A 17,968-nucleotide genomic window follows, 5' to 3' on the forward strand; every position below is an offset into this window, starting at 1 on the left:
AGCCTTCTAGGTTGGGGTGCAGTCTGGAACTCCCTGAAGGCTCAGGGATCGTGGACTCAGGAGGAGTCTCTCCTTCCAATAAATATTCTGGAACTAAGAGCGATATTCAAGGCTCTTCAGGTTTGGCCTCAGTTAGCAACACTGAGGTACATCAGATTTCAGTCGGTCAACATCACGACTGTAGCTTACATCAACCATCGAGGGGGAACAAGAAGTTCCCTAGAGATGTTAGAAGTTTCAAAAATAATTCACTGGGCAGAGATTCACTCTTGCCACCTATCAGCTATCCATATCCCAGGTGTAGAGCACTGGGAGGCGGATTTTCTAAGTCGTCAGACTTTTCATCCGGGAGAGTGGGAACTCCATCCAGAGGTATTTGCACAACTGATTCTCTGTTGGGGCAAACCAGAACTGGATCTCATGGCGTCTCGCCGGAACGCCAAGCTTCCGTGTTACGGATCCCGGTCCAGGGATCCCAAGGCGACACTGATAGATACTCTAGCAGCGCCCTGGTCTTTCAACCTGGCTTATGTGTTTCCACCGTTTCCTCTGCTCCCTCGACTGATTGCCAAGATCAAGCAGGAGAGAGCATCAGTGATTCTGATAGCACCTGCGTGGCCACGCAGGACCTGGTATGCAGATCTAGTGGACATGTCATCCTTTCCACCATGGTCTCTGCCTCTGAGACAGGACCTTCTACTTCAGGGTCCTTTCAACCATCCAAATCTAATTTCTCTGAGGCTGACTGCCTGGAGATTGAATGCTTGATTTTATCAAAGCGTGGCTTCTCCGAGTCAGTTATCGATACCTTAATACAGGCACGAAAGCCTGTCACCAGGAAAATTTACCATAAGGTATGGCGTAGATATCTTTATTGGTGTGAATCCAAAAAGGATTGTCAGCTAGTTTCTTAAAGGGACAGATTTTTGCTCTGTCTATTCTTTTGCACTAGCGTCTGGCAGATATTCCAGACGTTCAGGCATTTTGTCAGGCTTTAGTTTGAATCAAGCCTGTGTTTAAACCTGTTGCTCCACCATGGAGCTTAAACTTGGTTCTTAAGGTTCTTCAAGGAGTTCCGTTTGAACCTCTTCATTCCATAGATAAACTTTTATCTTGGAAAGTTCTTTTTTTTTTTTTTTTTTTTTTTGGTAGCTATTTCCTCGGCTCGTAGAGTCTCTGAGCTATCTGCCTTACAATGTGATTCTCCTTATCTGATTTTTCATACGGATAAGGTAGTCCTGCGTACCAAACCTGGGTTCTTACCTAAGGTGGTATCTAACAAGAATATCAATCAAGAGATTGTGGTTCCATCCTTGTGTTACACAATCTGGACGTGGTCTGTGCTTTAAAGTTTTACTTACAAGCTACTAAAGATTTTCGTCAAACATCTGCTTTGTTTGTTGTCTACCCTGGACAGAGGAGAGGTCAAAAGGCTTTGGCAACCTCTTTTTCTTTTTGGCTAAGAAGCTTAATCCGCTTAGCCTATGAGACTGCTGGACAGCAGCCTCCTGAAAGGATTACAGCTCATTCCACTAGAGCTGTGGCTTCCACTTGGGCCTTTAAAAATGAGGCTTCTGTTGAACAGATTTGCAAGGCGGCGACTTGGTCTTCGCTTCATACTTTTTCAAAATTTTACAAATTTGATACTTTTGCTTCTTCGGAGGCTATATTTGGGAGAAAGGTTTTACAGGCAGTGGTTCCTTCCATTTAAGTTCCTGCCTTGTCCCTCCCTTCATCCGTGTACTTTAGCTTTGGTATTGGTATCCCACAAGTAATGGATGATCCGTGGACTGGATACACTTAACAAGAGAAAACATAATTTATGCTTACCTGATAAATTTATTTCTCTTGTAGTGTATCCAGTCCACGGCCCGCCCTGTCATTTTAAGGCAGGTAATTTTTAAATTTAAACTACAGTAACCACTACACCCTATGGTTCCTCCTTTCTCGGCTTGTTTTCAGTCGAATAACTGGCTATGACAGTTAGGGGAGGATCTATATTACAGCTCTGCTGTGGGTGTCCTCTTGCAACTTCCTGTTGGGAATGAGAATATCCCACAAGTAATGGATGATCCGTGGACTGGATACACTACAAGAGAAATAAATTTATCAGGTAAGCATAAATTATGTTTTTTCAACCCGGCGTTAGCCTCTAAAAAGTGAGCGGAGAGCAACATTTAGCTCCACATCTCACCTCAATACCAGCGCTACTTACGGTAGCGGTAAGCTGGCTAAACGTGCTCGTGCACAATTTCCCCATAGGAAACAATCAGGCAGATTCGAAGACATAATAGAATAATTTAGGTAATAATAGTAATTTTATTTTGTTTTATTTAAATTATATTTAAGTTAGGGGGTGTTAGGGTTAGGGTTAGACTTAGGTTTAGGGGTTAATAAATTTAGTATAGTGGTGGCGAAGTTGGCGGCGGCAGATTAGGGGTTAATAAATGTAGGTAGGTGTCGGCAATGTTAGGGACGGCAGATTAGGGGTTAATAAAATTTAACTAGTGTTTGCGAGGCGGGAGAGCGGCGGTTTAGGTGTTAATATATTTATTATAGTGGTGGCGATGGTCAGCAGATTAAGGGTTAAAAACTTTATTTAAGTGTTTGCGATGTGGGGGGGGCCTCGGTTTAGGGGTTAATAGGTAGTTTATGGGTGTTAGTGTACTTTTTAGCACTTTAGTTAAGAGTTTTATGTTACGGCGTTAGCCCATAAAACTCTTAACTACTTACTTTTAAATGCGGTAGGAGTCTTGACAAGAGAGGGTGTACCGCTCACTTTTTCCAAGATTCGTAATACCGGCGTTAGGAAAATCCCATTAAAAAGATAGGATACGCAATTGACGTAAGGGGATTTGCGGTATGGTAAAATTGCGGAAAAAAGTGAGCGGTACACCTGTCAGACTCGTAATACCAGCGGGCATTAAAAAGCAGCGTTGGGACCTCTCTAGGCGTTTGTTTTTAGTCTTTTTTTTTTTTGTTTTGTTTTGTTAGTACAGGTGGCCCTCGTTTTACAACGGTTCAATTTACACCATTTCAGAATAACAACCTTTTTTTTCCAGTCATGTGACTGCTATTGAAAAGCATTGAGAAGCAGTGCATTTATTAATATAGCCAGTAGGTGGAGCTGTCCGCTTGTGTTGCAGCAAAACCAAGCAAGCTGAAATTAATCAGTTTTACCAGACCTGAGCTATCGAGCAGATTTCAAAGGAACAAGATCTTGCTGTCTATAAATCAGTCCAGATTGGAATGCATAGAAAGAACTGTTTGCAGAAAAATGCAAGTGAAGTCTGTGTTGTGTGATTCTTTTATTAGGTTTATAATGCTGTTTAGCACATGTTTTTGTTCATTTAACTTAGTTTAATTATATATTCTGTGTTGTGTGATTATTTTATTAGGTTTATAATGCTGTTTAGCATTTAAAGTCTTCATTTCAAAGCTTTAAAAAAATGTATTAGGTGGTACTTATGACAATTTTGAGAGGGGCCTGGTACCTATCTCCCTCACTTCCCATTGACTTACATTATAAACTGGGTTTCAATTTACAACGGTTTCAATTTACAACCATTCCTTCTGGAACCTAACCCCGGTGTAAACTGAGGGCTACCTGTATTATGTTGTAATGTAGGTGTCTTTTCTTCACATCTATCAACTTACATAGCAAGATGAACAGCTCTAAAGATAAATGTTGCTTTTCTAAAAGTCCCAGTACTGATGAGACTTCTCAGATAATCTCACCAGACAAAGAGCTTTAATGAATCAGGCCCTCTGGATGTGTGACACACAAATGTACATGTGCATTGAATAAGATGTCCTAGTCCTAATGTGAAAAGCAGGAGGAGGCAGAATCACATGCTATACACATTGATTGCTTGTTCATGTATCTTGTATTGAGGAGAAAGACAGAGTTGGGCAGTTTATTAAATTGTTAGAAATCTTTCTTTAGGGAACGTACTCCAAAATACATTATCACTCATGTAAGGTGTCATAGATTAAAAAAAATGGTTCTTACCTTAAAACGAAGCTTTATATTGTATAAAATTATTATTTAGTTTTCTCCTATAAACGGCCGTAACGACCGCCCATTATTGTAGGCTGGAGTTGCAGTTCATGTATGCAAGCCTTTCATCCAATGGCGCTGCAGCACAGATCGGTTGGTTTGAATAGTGCTTGTCCTCAATCTCGGCATGCGCATTCCTGACTTGTGTGGCATATTGCATGCGCATATAGTATAATCTTCATAATTGAGCTGCAGTATGATGTGCGCGTCCGAAGCTGCAGAAGGCTATGAACATATGCGCATGCATTGCAAAAAATTAAACGATATGCGCATGCGTGAAGCCATCTTTATTCTACCTAGGAAGAACTCACCAATTTGTCAGCATTACAGTGGAAAAGAAGGATTTGGCAGCATTTTTATTTTATTTTTTGAAATGCATGTAAAAGTAAAAAAAAATGATAATAGGTGTTATTGGCATTATTGTATAACTTTATATGATGTTTTTAAAAGTCGAGAAAAATAATAGGGTTTACTATCCCTTTAATAAAGTTTCCACTTACAAGTTTAGTAATAACCTGTGTAAGAGATCCAAGCAGAACTGACCTTGTTAATTTCTTGGTGTCTTTCACAGTAAGTATTATCCATCAGCACTTTTCTAGGTTAGACCTAGTGTATCAGTGCAGCACAATCCAAGTGGCACCAGCGGCTAGTTCCTGCAATAATTAACATACCACCAACCAAGCAAACGGCAGGATACCTATAAAAGTTCAAAGGTTTCTCTTCAATTAACAAATTAATTGAAATACAAAAGAGTTTATCTTAAAATAAAACTAGATAAGAGAACAGATTACTCAAATTACCTGGGGGGCACTGGACAAGTTTCCTTTTCCCATGGGGGCAGCGTGCAAAATTCAAAAACAAAATTGAACTATATGCCGTACTAGTTAGTACTAAAGATTGCAATATCTTGATTGCATACATGCAATCTTTAAAGGGACACTAAACCCAATTTTTTTCTTTAATGATTCAGAAAGAGCATGTAATTTTAAGCACCTGACTAATTTACTCCTATTATCAATTTTTCTTCGTTCTCTTGCTATCTTTATTTAAAAAGCATGAATGTAAAGCGTACGAGCTGGCCCATTTTTGTTTGAGAACCTGGGTTATGCTTGCTTATTGGTTTGCTAATTGTAGCCACCAATAAGCAAGTGCTATCCGGGGTTCTGAACCTAAATTGTGCTGGCTCCTAAGCTTTGATTTCCTACTTTTTAAATAAAGATAGCAAGAGAACCAAGAAAAATTGATAGTAGGAGTAAATTAGAAAGTTGCTTAAAATTGCATGCTCTATCTGAATCATTACAGAAAAAAATTGGGTTTAGTATCCCTTTAAGAAACTGTCCTTCAGTAAATGGTTTCCCTGCTTTCACAACTTGCTTACTAGCCACATAGCTACCTCAGTTGCTGACTTACATTCCTTTTTTGCATCTTGAAGAGATTTTGCTGCATGTGAAGGTTTTCTGAAGTTGGGCAATTTGCCTCTCCCTTTCTTCTACCTCATACTTTGCCTACTAATCAACATGTTTAGTGGTATAATGCCGCTTAAGGTAATAATATTTAAGAACAGCAACTCTTTCATTGCAGATCGGGAAAGTAGCAGTTTTATTAAGCTCTACAAAAAAGCATCAACTTTTCTATTAGTTTTAAAAACTGACATTATGGAGTATTACAGGGTCAGTGAAGGTTGTCCACTGTTTTTCACCTCCTTTCTTGACAGCACTTGTGCAATGCAAGCTAAGGAGATAATTTAAAAAGAAAAATAGGAGGGCACTAATTTCCTGGTGGTCAAAGGAGGGGTTAAAACTGTTAAAAATGAATCCCTGGTAGCCCGGTGAGAGAGCGATCGGTTTGTACCTCTGGTGCAGACATAACTAATCGCTACTCGGTGATGACAGTCAGACTCAGGCTGAGCGCCAGCACGGAAAGGAGACAGTTACACGGGCTGCATCAAACAGAGGTGCAGAGCACACTGTTCTTCCACCGGACCCCCAGGGATTCATTTCTCTTGTAAAGGTGTATCCAGTCCACGGGTTCATCCATTACTTGTGGGATATTCTCCTTCCCAACAGGAAGCTGCAAGAGGACACCCACAGCAGAGCTGTCTATATAGGTCCTCCCCTAACTGCCACCCCCAGTTATTCTCTTGCAGCTCTCGACAAGAAAGGAAGTATCAAGAGAGATGTGGTGACTTAGTGTAGTTTTTACCTTCATTCAAAAGTTTGTTATTTTTAAACGGTACCGGCGTTGTACTGTTTTTACTCTCAGGCAGAAATTGGAAGAAGACTTCTGCCTGGAGGTTTGATGATATTAGCGATTTGTAACTAAGGTCCATTGCTGTTCTCACACATAACTGAAGAGTATGGAAAGAAAACTTCAGTTGGGGGGACGGTCTGCAGATTGCCTGCTTTGAGGTATGTTCAGTATATTTTTTTCTAGAGAGATGATAAGGTCTAGAAAATGCTGACAGTGCTTGGTATATTTAAGGTAAGCCTGATACAGTGATTTAACAAAAACTGGGATCCTGCTTGCAAAAAGGGATAATATTCATGTTAATACCTATATTACTTAGTGTAAAAACGTTTGCATGACTTATAAATAAAAACGTTTTTTCTCTGAGGGTGATAAATCTTTATTTGGGGCCTAGTTTCCACATGGCTTGTTAGATTACTCCTAGGAGTACTTTTTTAAGGCCCTCTGACATTGAGTGCATGGTGGGAGGGGCCTATTTTCGTTTTCAGTCGGGACATCCAGCTTCCCTGAAGGAGTCCTCTGGCTTATAGGACCTCTATAGAGGGTTTTGTTCCTGCAAAAATCGTTTTTAAGGGCAGGTAGGAGCCACAGCAGAGCTGTGGCAGTGTGTTTGACTGTTTGTTAACAGGTTTAATGTTTTTCTAATTCGTTTTTGGGCCTGAGGGGTTAATCATCCATTTGCAAGTGGGTGCAATGCTGCTTCAGTCCCTTATACTCACTGTAAAAATTTCGTAGAGTTTACTAATTTTTTTCACTGTTTTGCAGTTTATGTGGTAGTTTTTTTCTCTTAAAGGCACAGTACCGTTTTTTATTATTGCTTTTTTCACATTTCTTAAAGTGTTTTCCAAGCTTGCTGGTCTCATTACTAGTCTGACATAGAGGAAACTCCTTGTTCATTATGTTTAGAAGCCATTGTGGAACCCCCTCTTAGAATGTGTACAAAATGCACTGACCTTTCTATAAGTTATAAAGACCATATTATGGCTTTTAAAGATTTATCACCTGAGGTTTCTGAGACTGACAAAAGGGAGGTTATGCCATCTAGCTCTCCCCACGTGTCAGAACCTATAACTCCCGCTCAAGAGACGCCAAGTACATCTAGCGCATCTAATGCGTTTACTTTACAAGACATGGCGGCAGTTATGAATCATACCCTCACAGAGGTATTGTCGAAACTGCCAGGGTTACAAGGAAAGCGAGACAGCTCTGGGGCTAGAACAAATACAGAGCTCATTACTAAGCAATGGGATAGACCAGGTGTGCTGTTCTCTCCCCCTCCTGCTTTTAAGAAAATGTTTCCTATAGATGCTGCTACACAGGACTTGTGGCAGACGGTCCCTAAGGTGGAGGGAGCAGTCTCTACCCTAGCTAAGCGTACAACTATTCCTGTCAAGGACAGTTGTGCTTTCCTAGATCCTATGGATAAGAAATTAGAGGGTTTCCTTAAGAAAATCTTTATACAAAAAGGTTTTATTCTCCAGCCTCTTGCATGCATTGCCCCAATCACTGCTGCAGCGGCTTTCTGGTTCGAGTCTCTGGAGGAGGCTTTACAGGTAGAGACCCCGTTGGATGATATCCTTGACAGGCTTAAAGCTCTTAAGTTAGCCAATTCATTTATATTTGGGCCTGGACTGAAGGAGATCATTTCTGATATTACTGAAGGAAAAGGCCACGCCCTTCCCCAGGATAGGTCCAACAAGTTAAGGACCAAACAGACTAATTTTCGTTCCTTTCGAAACTTCAAGAGTGGCGCAGCTTCATCTTTTTCTTCTACAAAACAAGAGGGAAATTTTGCCCAGTCCAAGCCAGTCTGGAGACCCAACCAGGCTTGGAACAAGGGGAAACAGGCCAAAAAGCCTGCTGCTGCCTCTAAGACAGCATGAAGGAGTAGCCCCTGATCCGGGACCAGATCTAGTGGGGGGCAGACTTTCTCTCTTCGCCCAGGCTTGGGCAAGAGACGTCCAGGATCCCTGGGCTCTAGAGATTGTTTCCCAGGGATATCTTCTGGATTTCAAAGCTTCATCTCCAAAGGGGAGATTTCATCTCTCACAATTATCTGCAAACCAGATAAAGAGAGAGGCATTCTTACATTGCGTTCAAGACCTACTAGTTATGGGAATGATCCACCCAGTTCAAAAGGAGGAACAGGGGCAGGGCTTCTATTCAAATCTGTTTATAGTTCCCACGAAAGAGGGAACTTTCAGACCAATCTTGGATCTCAAGATCCTAAACAAATTTCTCAGGGTCCCATCCTTCAAGATGGAGACTATTCGAACCATCCTACCTATGATCCAGGAGGGTCAATATATGACTACCGTGGATTTAAAGGATGCTTACCTTCCTATTCCGATACACAGGGATCATCATCAGTTTCTCAGGTTCGCCTTCCTAGACAGGCATTACCAGTTTGTGGCTCTTCCCTTCGGGGTAGCCACGGCACCAAGAATCTTTAAGAAGGTTCTAGGGTCCCTTCTGGCGGTTCTAAGACCGCGGGGTATAGCAGTAGCCCCTTACCTAGATGACATCCTGATACAGGCGTTGACTTTTCAAATCGCCAGGTCCCATACAGACATTGTTCTGGCATTCCTAAGGTCTCAAGGGTGGAAGGTGAACGAAGGAAAGAATTCTCTCTCACCTCTCACAAGAGTTTCCTTCCTAGGAACTCTGATAGATTCAGTAGAAATGAAGATTTATCTGACAGAGGTCAGGTTGTCATAACTTCTAACTCCCTGCCGTGCTCTTTATTCCATTTCTCGTCCGTCAGTGGCTCAGTGTATGGAGGTAATCGATTAATGGTAGCAGCAATGGACATAGTTCCGTTGGCCCGCCTACATCTCAGACCACTGCAATTTTGCATGCTCAATCAGTGGAATGGGGATTACACAGATTTGTCCCCTCTACTAAATCTGGATCAAGAGACCAGGGATTCTCTTCTCTGGTGGCTATCTTGGGTCCATCTGTCCAAGGGAATGAGTTTCCGCAGGCCAGAATGAACTATAGTAACGACAGATGCCAGCCTTCTGGGCTGGGGTGCAGTCTGGAACTCCCTGAAGGCTCAGGGTTCGTGGACTCAGGAGGAGGCCCTCCTTCCGATAAACATTCTGGAACTAAGAGCGATATTCAATGCTCTTCAAGCTTGGCCTCAGCTAGCTGCGGTCAGGTTCATCAGATTTCAGTCGGACAGCATCACGACTGTATCCTATATCAACCATCAGGGGGGAACAAGGAGCCCCCTGGCAATGTTGGAGGTTTCAAAGATAATTCTATGGGCAGAGGTTCACTCTTGCCATCTCTCAGCTATCCATATCCCAGGAGTAGAGAACTGGGAGGCAGATTTTCTAAGTTGGCAGACTTTTCATCCGGGGGAGTGGGAGCTCCATCTGGAGGTATTTGCCCAGTTGATCCAACTTTGGGGCAAACCAGAACTGGATCTCATGGCGTCTCGTCAGAACGCCAAGCTTCCTTGTTACGGGTCCAGGTCCAGGGATCCCAAGGCAGCGCTGATAGATGCTCTAGCAGCGCCCTGGTCCTTCAGCCTGGCTTATGTGTTTCCTCTGCTCCCTCGTCTGATTGCCAAGATCAAGCAGGAGAGAGCTTTGGGGATCTTGATAGCCCCTGCGTGGCCACGCAGGACTTGGTATGCAGATCTGGTGGACATGTCATCCTTTCCACCATGGACTCTGCCGCTAAGGCAGAACCTTCTACTTCAAGGTCCCTTCAAACATCCAAATCTAATTTCTCTTCGTCTGACTGCTTGGAGATTGAACGCTTGATTCTATCAAAGCGTGTTTTTTCCGAATCGGTAATTGATACCTTAATTTAGGCTCGAAAGCCTGTCACCAGGAAAATCTATCATAAGATATGGTGGAAATATCCTCATTGGTGTGAATCCAAGGGTTACTCATGGAGTAAGTTCAGGATTCCTAGGATATTATCTTTTCTCCAAGAAGGATTGGAGAAGGGTTTGTCAGCTAGTTCCTTAAAAGGACAGATTTCTGCTCTGTCTATTCTTTTGCACAAACATCTGGCTGAGGTTCCAGACGTTCAGGCGTTTTGTCAGGCTTTAGTTAGGATCAAGCCTGTGTTTAAACCTGTTGCTCCGCCATGGAGTTTAAATTCAGTTCTTAAAGTTCTTCAAGGGGTTCCGTTTGAACCTTTGCATTCCATAGATATTAGTTTTTATCTTGGAAAGTTTTTAGTAGCTATCTCCTCGGCTCAAAGAGTTTCGGAGTTATCTGCTTTACAATGTGATTCCCCTTATCTGATTTTCCATGCAGATAAGGTAGTGTTACGTACAAAACCTGGGTTTCTTCCTAAGGTGGTATCTAATAAGAATATCAATCAGGAGATTGTTGTTCCTTCACTATGTCCTAATCCTTCTTCAAATTACACAATCTTGATGTGGTTCGTGCTTTAAAGTTTTATTTACAAGCTACGAATGATTTTCGTCAAACATCTGCTTTGTTTGTTGTCTACTCTGGACAGAGGAGAGGCCAAAAGGCTTCGGCTACTTCTCTTTCTTTTTGGCTAAGAAGTATAATACGCTTAGCTTATGAGACTGCTGGCCAGCAGCCTCCTGAAAGAATTACAGCTCATTCTACTAGAGCAGTAGCTTCCACATGGGCTTTTAAACATGAGGCCTCTGTTGAACAGATTTGTAAGGTGGCGACTTGGTCTTCGCTTCATACCTTTTCTAAATACTATAAATTTGATACTTTTGCTTCTTCGGAGGCTATTTTTGGGAGAAAGGTCTTACAGGCAGTGGTGCCTTCCGTTCCTGCCTTGTCCCTCCCTTCATCCGTGTCCTAAAGCTTTGGTATTGGTATCCCACAAGTAATGGATGAACCCGTGGACTGGATACACCTTTACAAGAGAAAACAAAATTTATGCTTACCTGATAAATTTATTTCTCTTGTGGTGTATCCAGTCCACAGCCCGCCCTGTCATTTTAAGGCAGGTGTTTTTTATTTTTAAACTACAGTCACCACTGCACCCTATAGTTTCTCCTTTTTTTCTTGCTTGTCTTCGGTGGAATGACTGGGGGTGGCAGTTAGGGGAGGACCTATATAGACAGCTCTGCTGTGGGCGTTCTCTTGCAGCTTCCTGTTGGGAAGGAGAATATCCCACAAGTAATGGATGAACCCGTGGACTGGATACACCACAAGAGAAATAAATTTATCAGGTAAGCATAAATTTTGTTTTTTAATGGTTTTAGTCCCTCATTGGACCACCAGGGAATACTTTTTATTTAATATATTGCCAGTCTGGCAATATATTGAATAAAAAGGAAACTGCCAGTGCACCCTAAGGCTTTATGGTAGCGCTGGCTCTGACCAGGCCGCATGTAACCACGGGCCAGTACTTTGAGACCCGCATGTAACCACGGGCCAGTACTTTGAGACCCCTGGATTAAAAACAAAGTGGCATTTAAACTGTAAAATAAATTAGTTTTGTGGTAATAAAGCGCCATAGAAATGTGTATTTAAAGTGATGGTAAATCCTAGCGTTTCTGAAATGCCAGGATTTATCATTGGAACAAATAAAGGGGACTTTTATTCATGAAGTATAAAGTACTTCATGCTGAAAGCTCCTTTATTTGTTCCAAGCGATTGCCTTCTATGAGCTGCTAAGGCAGCCCACCGGCAGAACGCTTTCTGGCAGAGAGGTGACGTTTCCAGCTCATAACCAATAGCATTGCAGGAAATCTGGCTTGCGCCACAATATGCGGCACCATGCCGGATTTTACACTTGGCTATTGGAATTTACCATCACTTTAAAATATGGACATCAAACAAGGTATTGCTTACCCGTGAGCAGGTATGGAATAAGTGGCAGAATTATTATACAATTATTGACTGTCTTCATGGTAAGTTATTAGCTTGCTGACTAGTGTATATATGATTTACTGGTTAGGAAAAAATATTACTTTGCAAGACAACCTTTAAATATTTATTTTTTTATTTTTTTTTGCAGTCAGAGCATCCTAATCCTGGAGTGAGATATCCAGGAACGACTCGAGTAGCCTACTTGCCAGATTGCCCTGAGGGTAATAAAGTTCTCACTCTGTTCAAGAAAGCCTTCGACCAGCGTTTGACCTTTACTATTGGAACTTCAATGACCACAGGGAGACCCAACGTCATAACGTGGAATGACATTCATCATAAAACAAACTGCTCAGGAGGACCACAGCTGTAAGGATCGTGTACTTTGATATTGGGGCAAACTACTTGTTTTTTTAATCATTTATTACGTTTTTAATGTCTGTTGTGTTTGCTTATGGTAAATAAAATAAAGAGTAATAATGATGATCAAACAATTACTGGCATTAAAAGGGCTACAAACAATGTGAGTAAAATACAATCTGAATCTCATACAAAGCTAATTCTCATAGTATTAACCAGCGATTCATAGATAAATGACAGTGAGACTGTTGTATAAGAAAATGATTGTAAGATTTTTTCCCCATAATTCTGTTCTGTTATGGTTATTTGCACAGTAACCTGCTGACTTAAAGACACAGTAAACAAATAAAACAAACATTTCCCTTTCCATATACTTATCCCTCATAAGCTATTTGAAACAAACAATACTTCTGAAATCTGACTTTCTTTCCTAAGATATAGTGAGTCCATGACATCATCAATTACTAGTGGAATATCACTCCTGGCCAGCAGGAGGAGGCAAAGAGCACCACAGCCATGCTGTTAAGTATCACTCCCCTTCCCACAAACCCCAGTCATTATCTTTGCCTTGGTGCATGGAGAAGGTGAAGTTTTGGTGTCTGAAGAAAATTGGATTTCTTTCACTACAAGCAAGATTTTACCTAGTATAGAAAGCCAGATGAAGATAGAAGAGGCCGTCTGGATAAAGACTTCTCCCCGCCTGGATGAAGATCGTTCAAGTGGGACTTCAAAAACTGTAAGTGGATCGTCGGGGTTAGTGTTAGGTGTTTTTTAAGTTTTTTTGGGGTGTTTTTTTTAGATTAGGGTTTGGGCTATTCATAAATAAGCTAAATGCCTTTTTAAAGGCAATGCCCATACAAATGCCCTTTTCAGGGCAATGGGTAGCTTAGGTTTTTGTTACAGTTAGGTTTTTTATTTTGGGGGGTTGGTTGGGTGGTGGGTTTTACTGTTGGTGGAGTCCCTTTTTTTTACAGGTAAAAGAGCTGTTAAACTTAGGGCAATGCCCTACAAAAGGCCCTTTTAAGGGCTATTGGTAGTTTATTATAGGCTAGGGTTTTTTTTTATTTTGGAGGTGCTTTTTTATTTTTATAGGTCTATTAGATTAGGTGTAATTCTTTTTTATTTTTGGTAATTTCGTTTGTTATTTTTTTCGTAATTTAGTGTTTGTTATTTTTCATAATTTAGTGTTTGTTATTTTTTGTAATTTAGTCTACTTTGTAATTAGTGTTAGGATCTTTTTTAATGTGTAGTTCATTGGTAGTTAGTTTAATTTTAGTTTAATAATTATATTAAATTAATTGTTAGTTTAAACTTAGTTTCTCCAACATTGGTGTGTCCGGTCCACGGCGTCATCCATTACTTGTGGGATATTCTCCTCCCCCAGAGGGAAAGGCAAGGAGAGCACACAGCAAGAGCTGTCCATATAGTCCCTCCCAGGCTCCGCCCCCCCAGTCATTCTCCTTGCCGCTCTGAACAAGTAGCATCTCCTCGGGGATGGTGAAGAGTTTGTTATTTTAAAATAGTGCCGGTTTGTACTATTTACTCTAAAACAGAAAGAGATGAAAAGTTCTGTTTAAAAGAGGTGTATGATTTTAGCAGCAGTAACTAAAATCGATTGCTGTTCCCACACAGGACTGTTGAGATGAGAGAACTTCAGTTGGGGGGAACAGTTAGCAGACTTTTCTGCTCAAGGTATGACTAGCCATTTTTCTAACAAGACTGTGTAATGCTGGAAGGCTGTCATTTCCCCTCATGGGGACCGGTAAGCCATTTTCTTAGTCTCAAACAGAATAAAGGGCTTATTATGGGCTATAAACTGGTAGACACTTTTAGGGGCTAAATCGATTGCTTTATTTAAGTATTATATGCAGTTTGAAGTTGAATTTCACACTTTTATAACATTGGGGAACGTTTTTAGCACCAGGCACTTGTTAAGACACCTTCCCAGTCAGGAAGGGCCTTTCTCTGTAGTAGGCAGAGCCTAATGTTCGCGCCATTACTGCGCAGTTACTTTTGAGTACAGTACATGCAGCTGCATGTGTGAGGGTCTGGAATCCACTAAAAACGTTCCTAGAAGGCTTTATTTGGTATCATATACCCCCCTTGGATTGGTGAAGTCGCAGGAAAGGCTGTGGCTGGGACTGTAAGGGGGTTAAAATTGTAAACGGCTCTGGTTTCAACATTTTAAGGGTTAACAGCTTGAAAATTGGGGTGCAATACTTTGAATGCATTAAGATACTGTGGTGAAAACATGTCTGTACCTTCAGATAGATCATGTTCTGTATGTATGGTAGCCAATGTGGTTCCCCCTTCAAATATGTGTGATAATTGTGCCATAGCGTCCAAACAAAGTAAGGACAGTACTGTCACAAATTGTAAAGTTGCCCAGGATGATTCCTCAGATGAAGGAAGTAGACATAGTTCTACATCATCTCCTTCTGTGTCTATACCAGTTATGCCCGCGCAGGCGACCCCTAGTACTTCTAGCGCGCCAATGCTTGTTACTATGCAGCGATTGACGGCAGTAATGGATAACTCCATAGCTAATATTTTATCCAAAATGCCAGCATTTCAGAGAAAGCACGATTGCTCTGTTTTAAACACTGTAGAGCAGGAGGGCGCTGATGATAATTTTCCTGTCATACCCTCACACCAATCTGAAGTGGCAGTGAGGGAGGGTTTGTCAGATGGGGAAATTTCTGATAGGAAGAATTTCTCAGCAGGCAGAACCTGATGTTGTGACATTTAAATTTAAATTAGAGCATCTCCGCGCATTACTTAAGGAGGTGCTATCTACTGGATGATTGTGACAATCTGGTCATCCCAGAAAAATTGTGCAAGATGGACAAGTTCCTTGAGGTCCCGGTGCACCCTGATGTTTTTCTGATACCTAAACGGGTGGCGGACATAGTGTATAAGGAGTGGGAGAAGCCAGGCATACCTTTTGTCCCTCCTCCTATATTTAAGAAATTGTTCCCTATGGTCGACCTCAGGAAGGACACATGGCAAACAGTCCCTAAGGTCGAGGGGGGGCGGTTTCTACTTTAGCCAAGCTCACGACCATTCCTATTGAGGACATTTGTGCTTTCAAAGATCCTATGGATAAAAAATTGGAGGGTTTGCTTAAAAAGATTTTTGTACAGCAAGGTTACCTCCTTCAACCTATTTCGTGCATTATTCCTGTCACTACAGCGGCGTGGTTCTGGTTCGAGGAACTGGAAAAGTCGCTCAGTAGGGAGACTCCGTATGAGGAAGTCATGGACAGAATTCACGCACTTAAGTTAGCTAATTCCTTTATTTTAGACGCCGTTTTGCAGTTAGCGAGGTTAGCGGCGAAAAATTCAGGGTTTACAATTGTGGCGCGCAGAGCGCTCTGGCTAAAATCTTGGTCGGCGGATGTATCTTCCAAGACAAAATTGCTTAATATCCCTATCCAAGGGTAAGACCCTTTTTGGGCCAGAATTGAAAGAGATTATTTCAGACATCTCTGGGGGAAAGGGCCATGCCCTCCCACAAGATAAACCTTTCAAGGCTAAGAATAAGTCCAATTTTCGTTCCTTTCGCAATTCAGGAACGGAACGGCTTCCAACTCGGCAGCCTCTAGACAAGAGGGTAACGCTTCCCAGACTAAACCAGCTTGGAAATCAATGCAAGGCTGGAACAAGGGTAAACAGGCCAAGAAGCCTGCTGCTGCTACCAAGACAGCATGAAGGGGTAGCCCCCGATCCGGAACCGGATCTTGTAGGGGGCAGACTCTCTCTCTTTGCTCAGGCTTGGGCAAGAGATGTTTAGATCCCTGGGCACTAGAAATAGTCTCTCAGGGTTTTCTTCTGAAATTCAAGGAACTACCCTCAAGGGGAAGGTTCCACATGTTTCACTTATCTTCAAACCAAATAAAGAGACAGGCATTCTTACATTGTGTAGAAGACCTGTTAAAGATGGGAGTGATACACCCAGTTCCAACTGTGGAATAAGGTCAGGGGTTTTACTCAAATCTGTTTGTAGTTCCCAAAAAAGAGGGAACTTTCAGACCAATTCTGGATTTAAAAATTCTAAACAAATTTCTCAGAGTTCCATCGTTCAAAATGGAAACCATTCGAACAATTTTACCTACAATCCAGGAGGGTCAGTTTATGACTACCGTGGATTTAAAGGATGCGTATCTACATATTCCTATCCACAAAGATCATCCAAGGATTTTCACAAAGGTGCTAAGGTCCCTTCTAGCGGTTCTAAGACCAAGGGGTATTGCAGTGGCACCTTATCTGGACGACATTCTAATCCAAACGTCGTTTCTTTCCAAAGCAAAGGCTCATACAGACATTGTTCTAGCCTTTCTCAGATCTCACAGGTGGAAGGTGAACGTAGAAAAGAGTTCCCTGTCTCCGTCGACAAGAGCTCCCTTCTTGGGAACGATAATAGATTCTTTAAAAATGAAGATCTTCCTGACAGAAGTCAGAAAGTCAAAGCTTCTAAACGCTTGTCAAGTTCTTCACTCTATTCTGCAGCCTTCCATAGCTCAGTGCATGGAAGTAGTAGGGTTGATGGTTGCAGCAATGGACATAGTTCCTTTTGCTCGAATTCATATAAGACCATTACAACAGTGCATGCTCAAGCAGTGGAATGGGGACTATACAGACTTGTCTCCAAAGATTCAAGTAGACCAGATGACCAGAGACTCACTCCGTTGGTGGTTGTCACAGGATCACCTGTCTCAGGAAATGAGTTTCCGCAGACCAGAGTGGGTCATTGTCACGACCGACGCCAGTCTATTAGGGGCGCGGTCTGGGATTCCCTGAAAGCTCAGGGTCTATGGTCTATGGTCTCGGGAAGAGTCTCTTCTCCCGATAAACATCCTGGAACTGAGAGCGATATTCAATGCTCTCCGGGCTTGGCCTCAACTAGCGAAGGCCGGATTCATAAGATTCCAGTCAGACAACATGACGACTGTAGCTTACATCAACCATCAGGGAGGAACAAAGAGTTCCTTGGCGATGAGAGAGGTATCCAAGATCATCAAATGGGCGGAGGATCACTCCTGCCATCTATCTGCAATTCACATCCCAGGAGTAGACAACTGGGAGGCGGATTATCTGAGTCGTCAGACTTCCATCCGGGGGAGTGGGAACTCCACCCGGAGGTTTTTGCCCAGTTGACTCAATTATGGGGCATTCCAGACATGGATCTGATGGCGTCTCGTCAGAACTTCAAGGTTCCTTGCTACGGGTCCAGATCCAGGGATCCCAAGGCGACTCTAGTGGATGCATTAGTGACGCCTTGGTAGTTCAACCTAGCTTATGCGTTTCCACCGTTCCCTCTCCTTCCCAGGCTTGTAGCCAGGATCAAACAGGAGAAGGCCTTGGTGATTCTGATAGCTCCTGCGTGGCCACGCAGGACTTGGTATGCAGACCTGGCGAATAGGTCATCGGCTCCACCAGGGAAGCTACCTTTGAGACAGGATCTTCTAGTACAAGGTCCA

At 42.2% G+C, this 17,968-nt stretch overlaps 1 protein-coding gene across 4 annotated transcripts in view; it reads left to right on the forward strand.

Annotated features, from left to right (window-relative positions):
• Window positions 1-17,968, forward strand: part of DTX3 (deltex E3 ubiquitin ligase 3) — a 456,866-nt gene that overhangs the window by 382,799 nt on the left and 56,099 nt on the right. For all 4 annotated transcript variants that reach the window (XM_053708196.1, XM_053708198.1, XM_053708197.1 and 1 more), the window contains one exon: window positions 12,281-12,498. In XM_053708196.1, the coding sequence (XP_053564171.1) occupies window positions 12,281-12,498 (218 nt within the window). The remainder of the gene's footprint in view (window positions 1-12,280; window positions 12,499-17,968) is intronic.

Source organism: Bombina bombina, chromosome 3, assembly GCF_027579735.1.
Source record: "Bombina bombina isolate aBomBom1 chromosome 3, aBomBom1.pri, whole genome shotgun sequence".
NCBI lineage: Eukaryota > Metazoa > Chordata > Amphibia > Anura > Bombinatoridae > Bombina > Bombina bombina.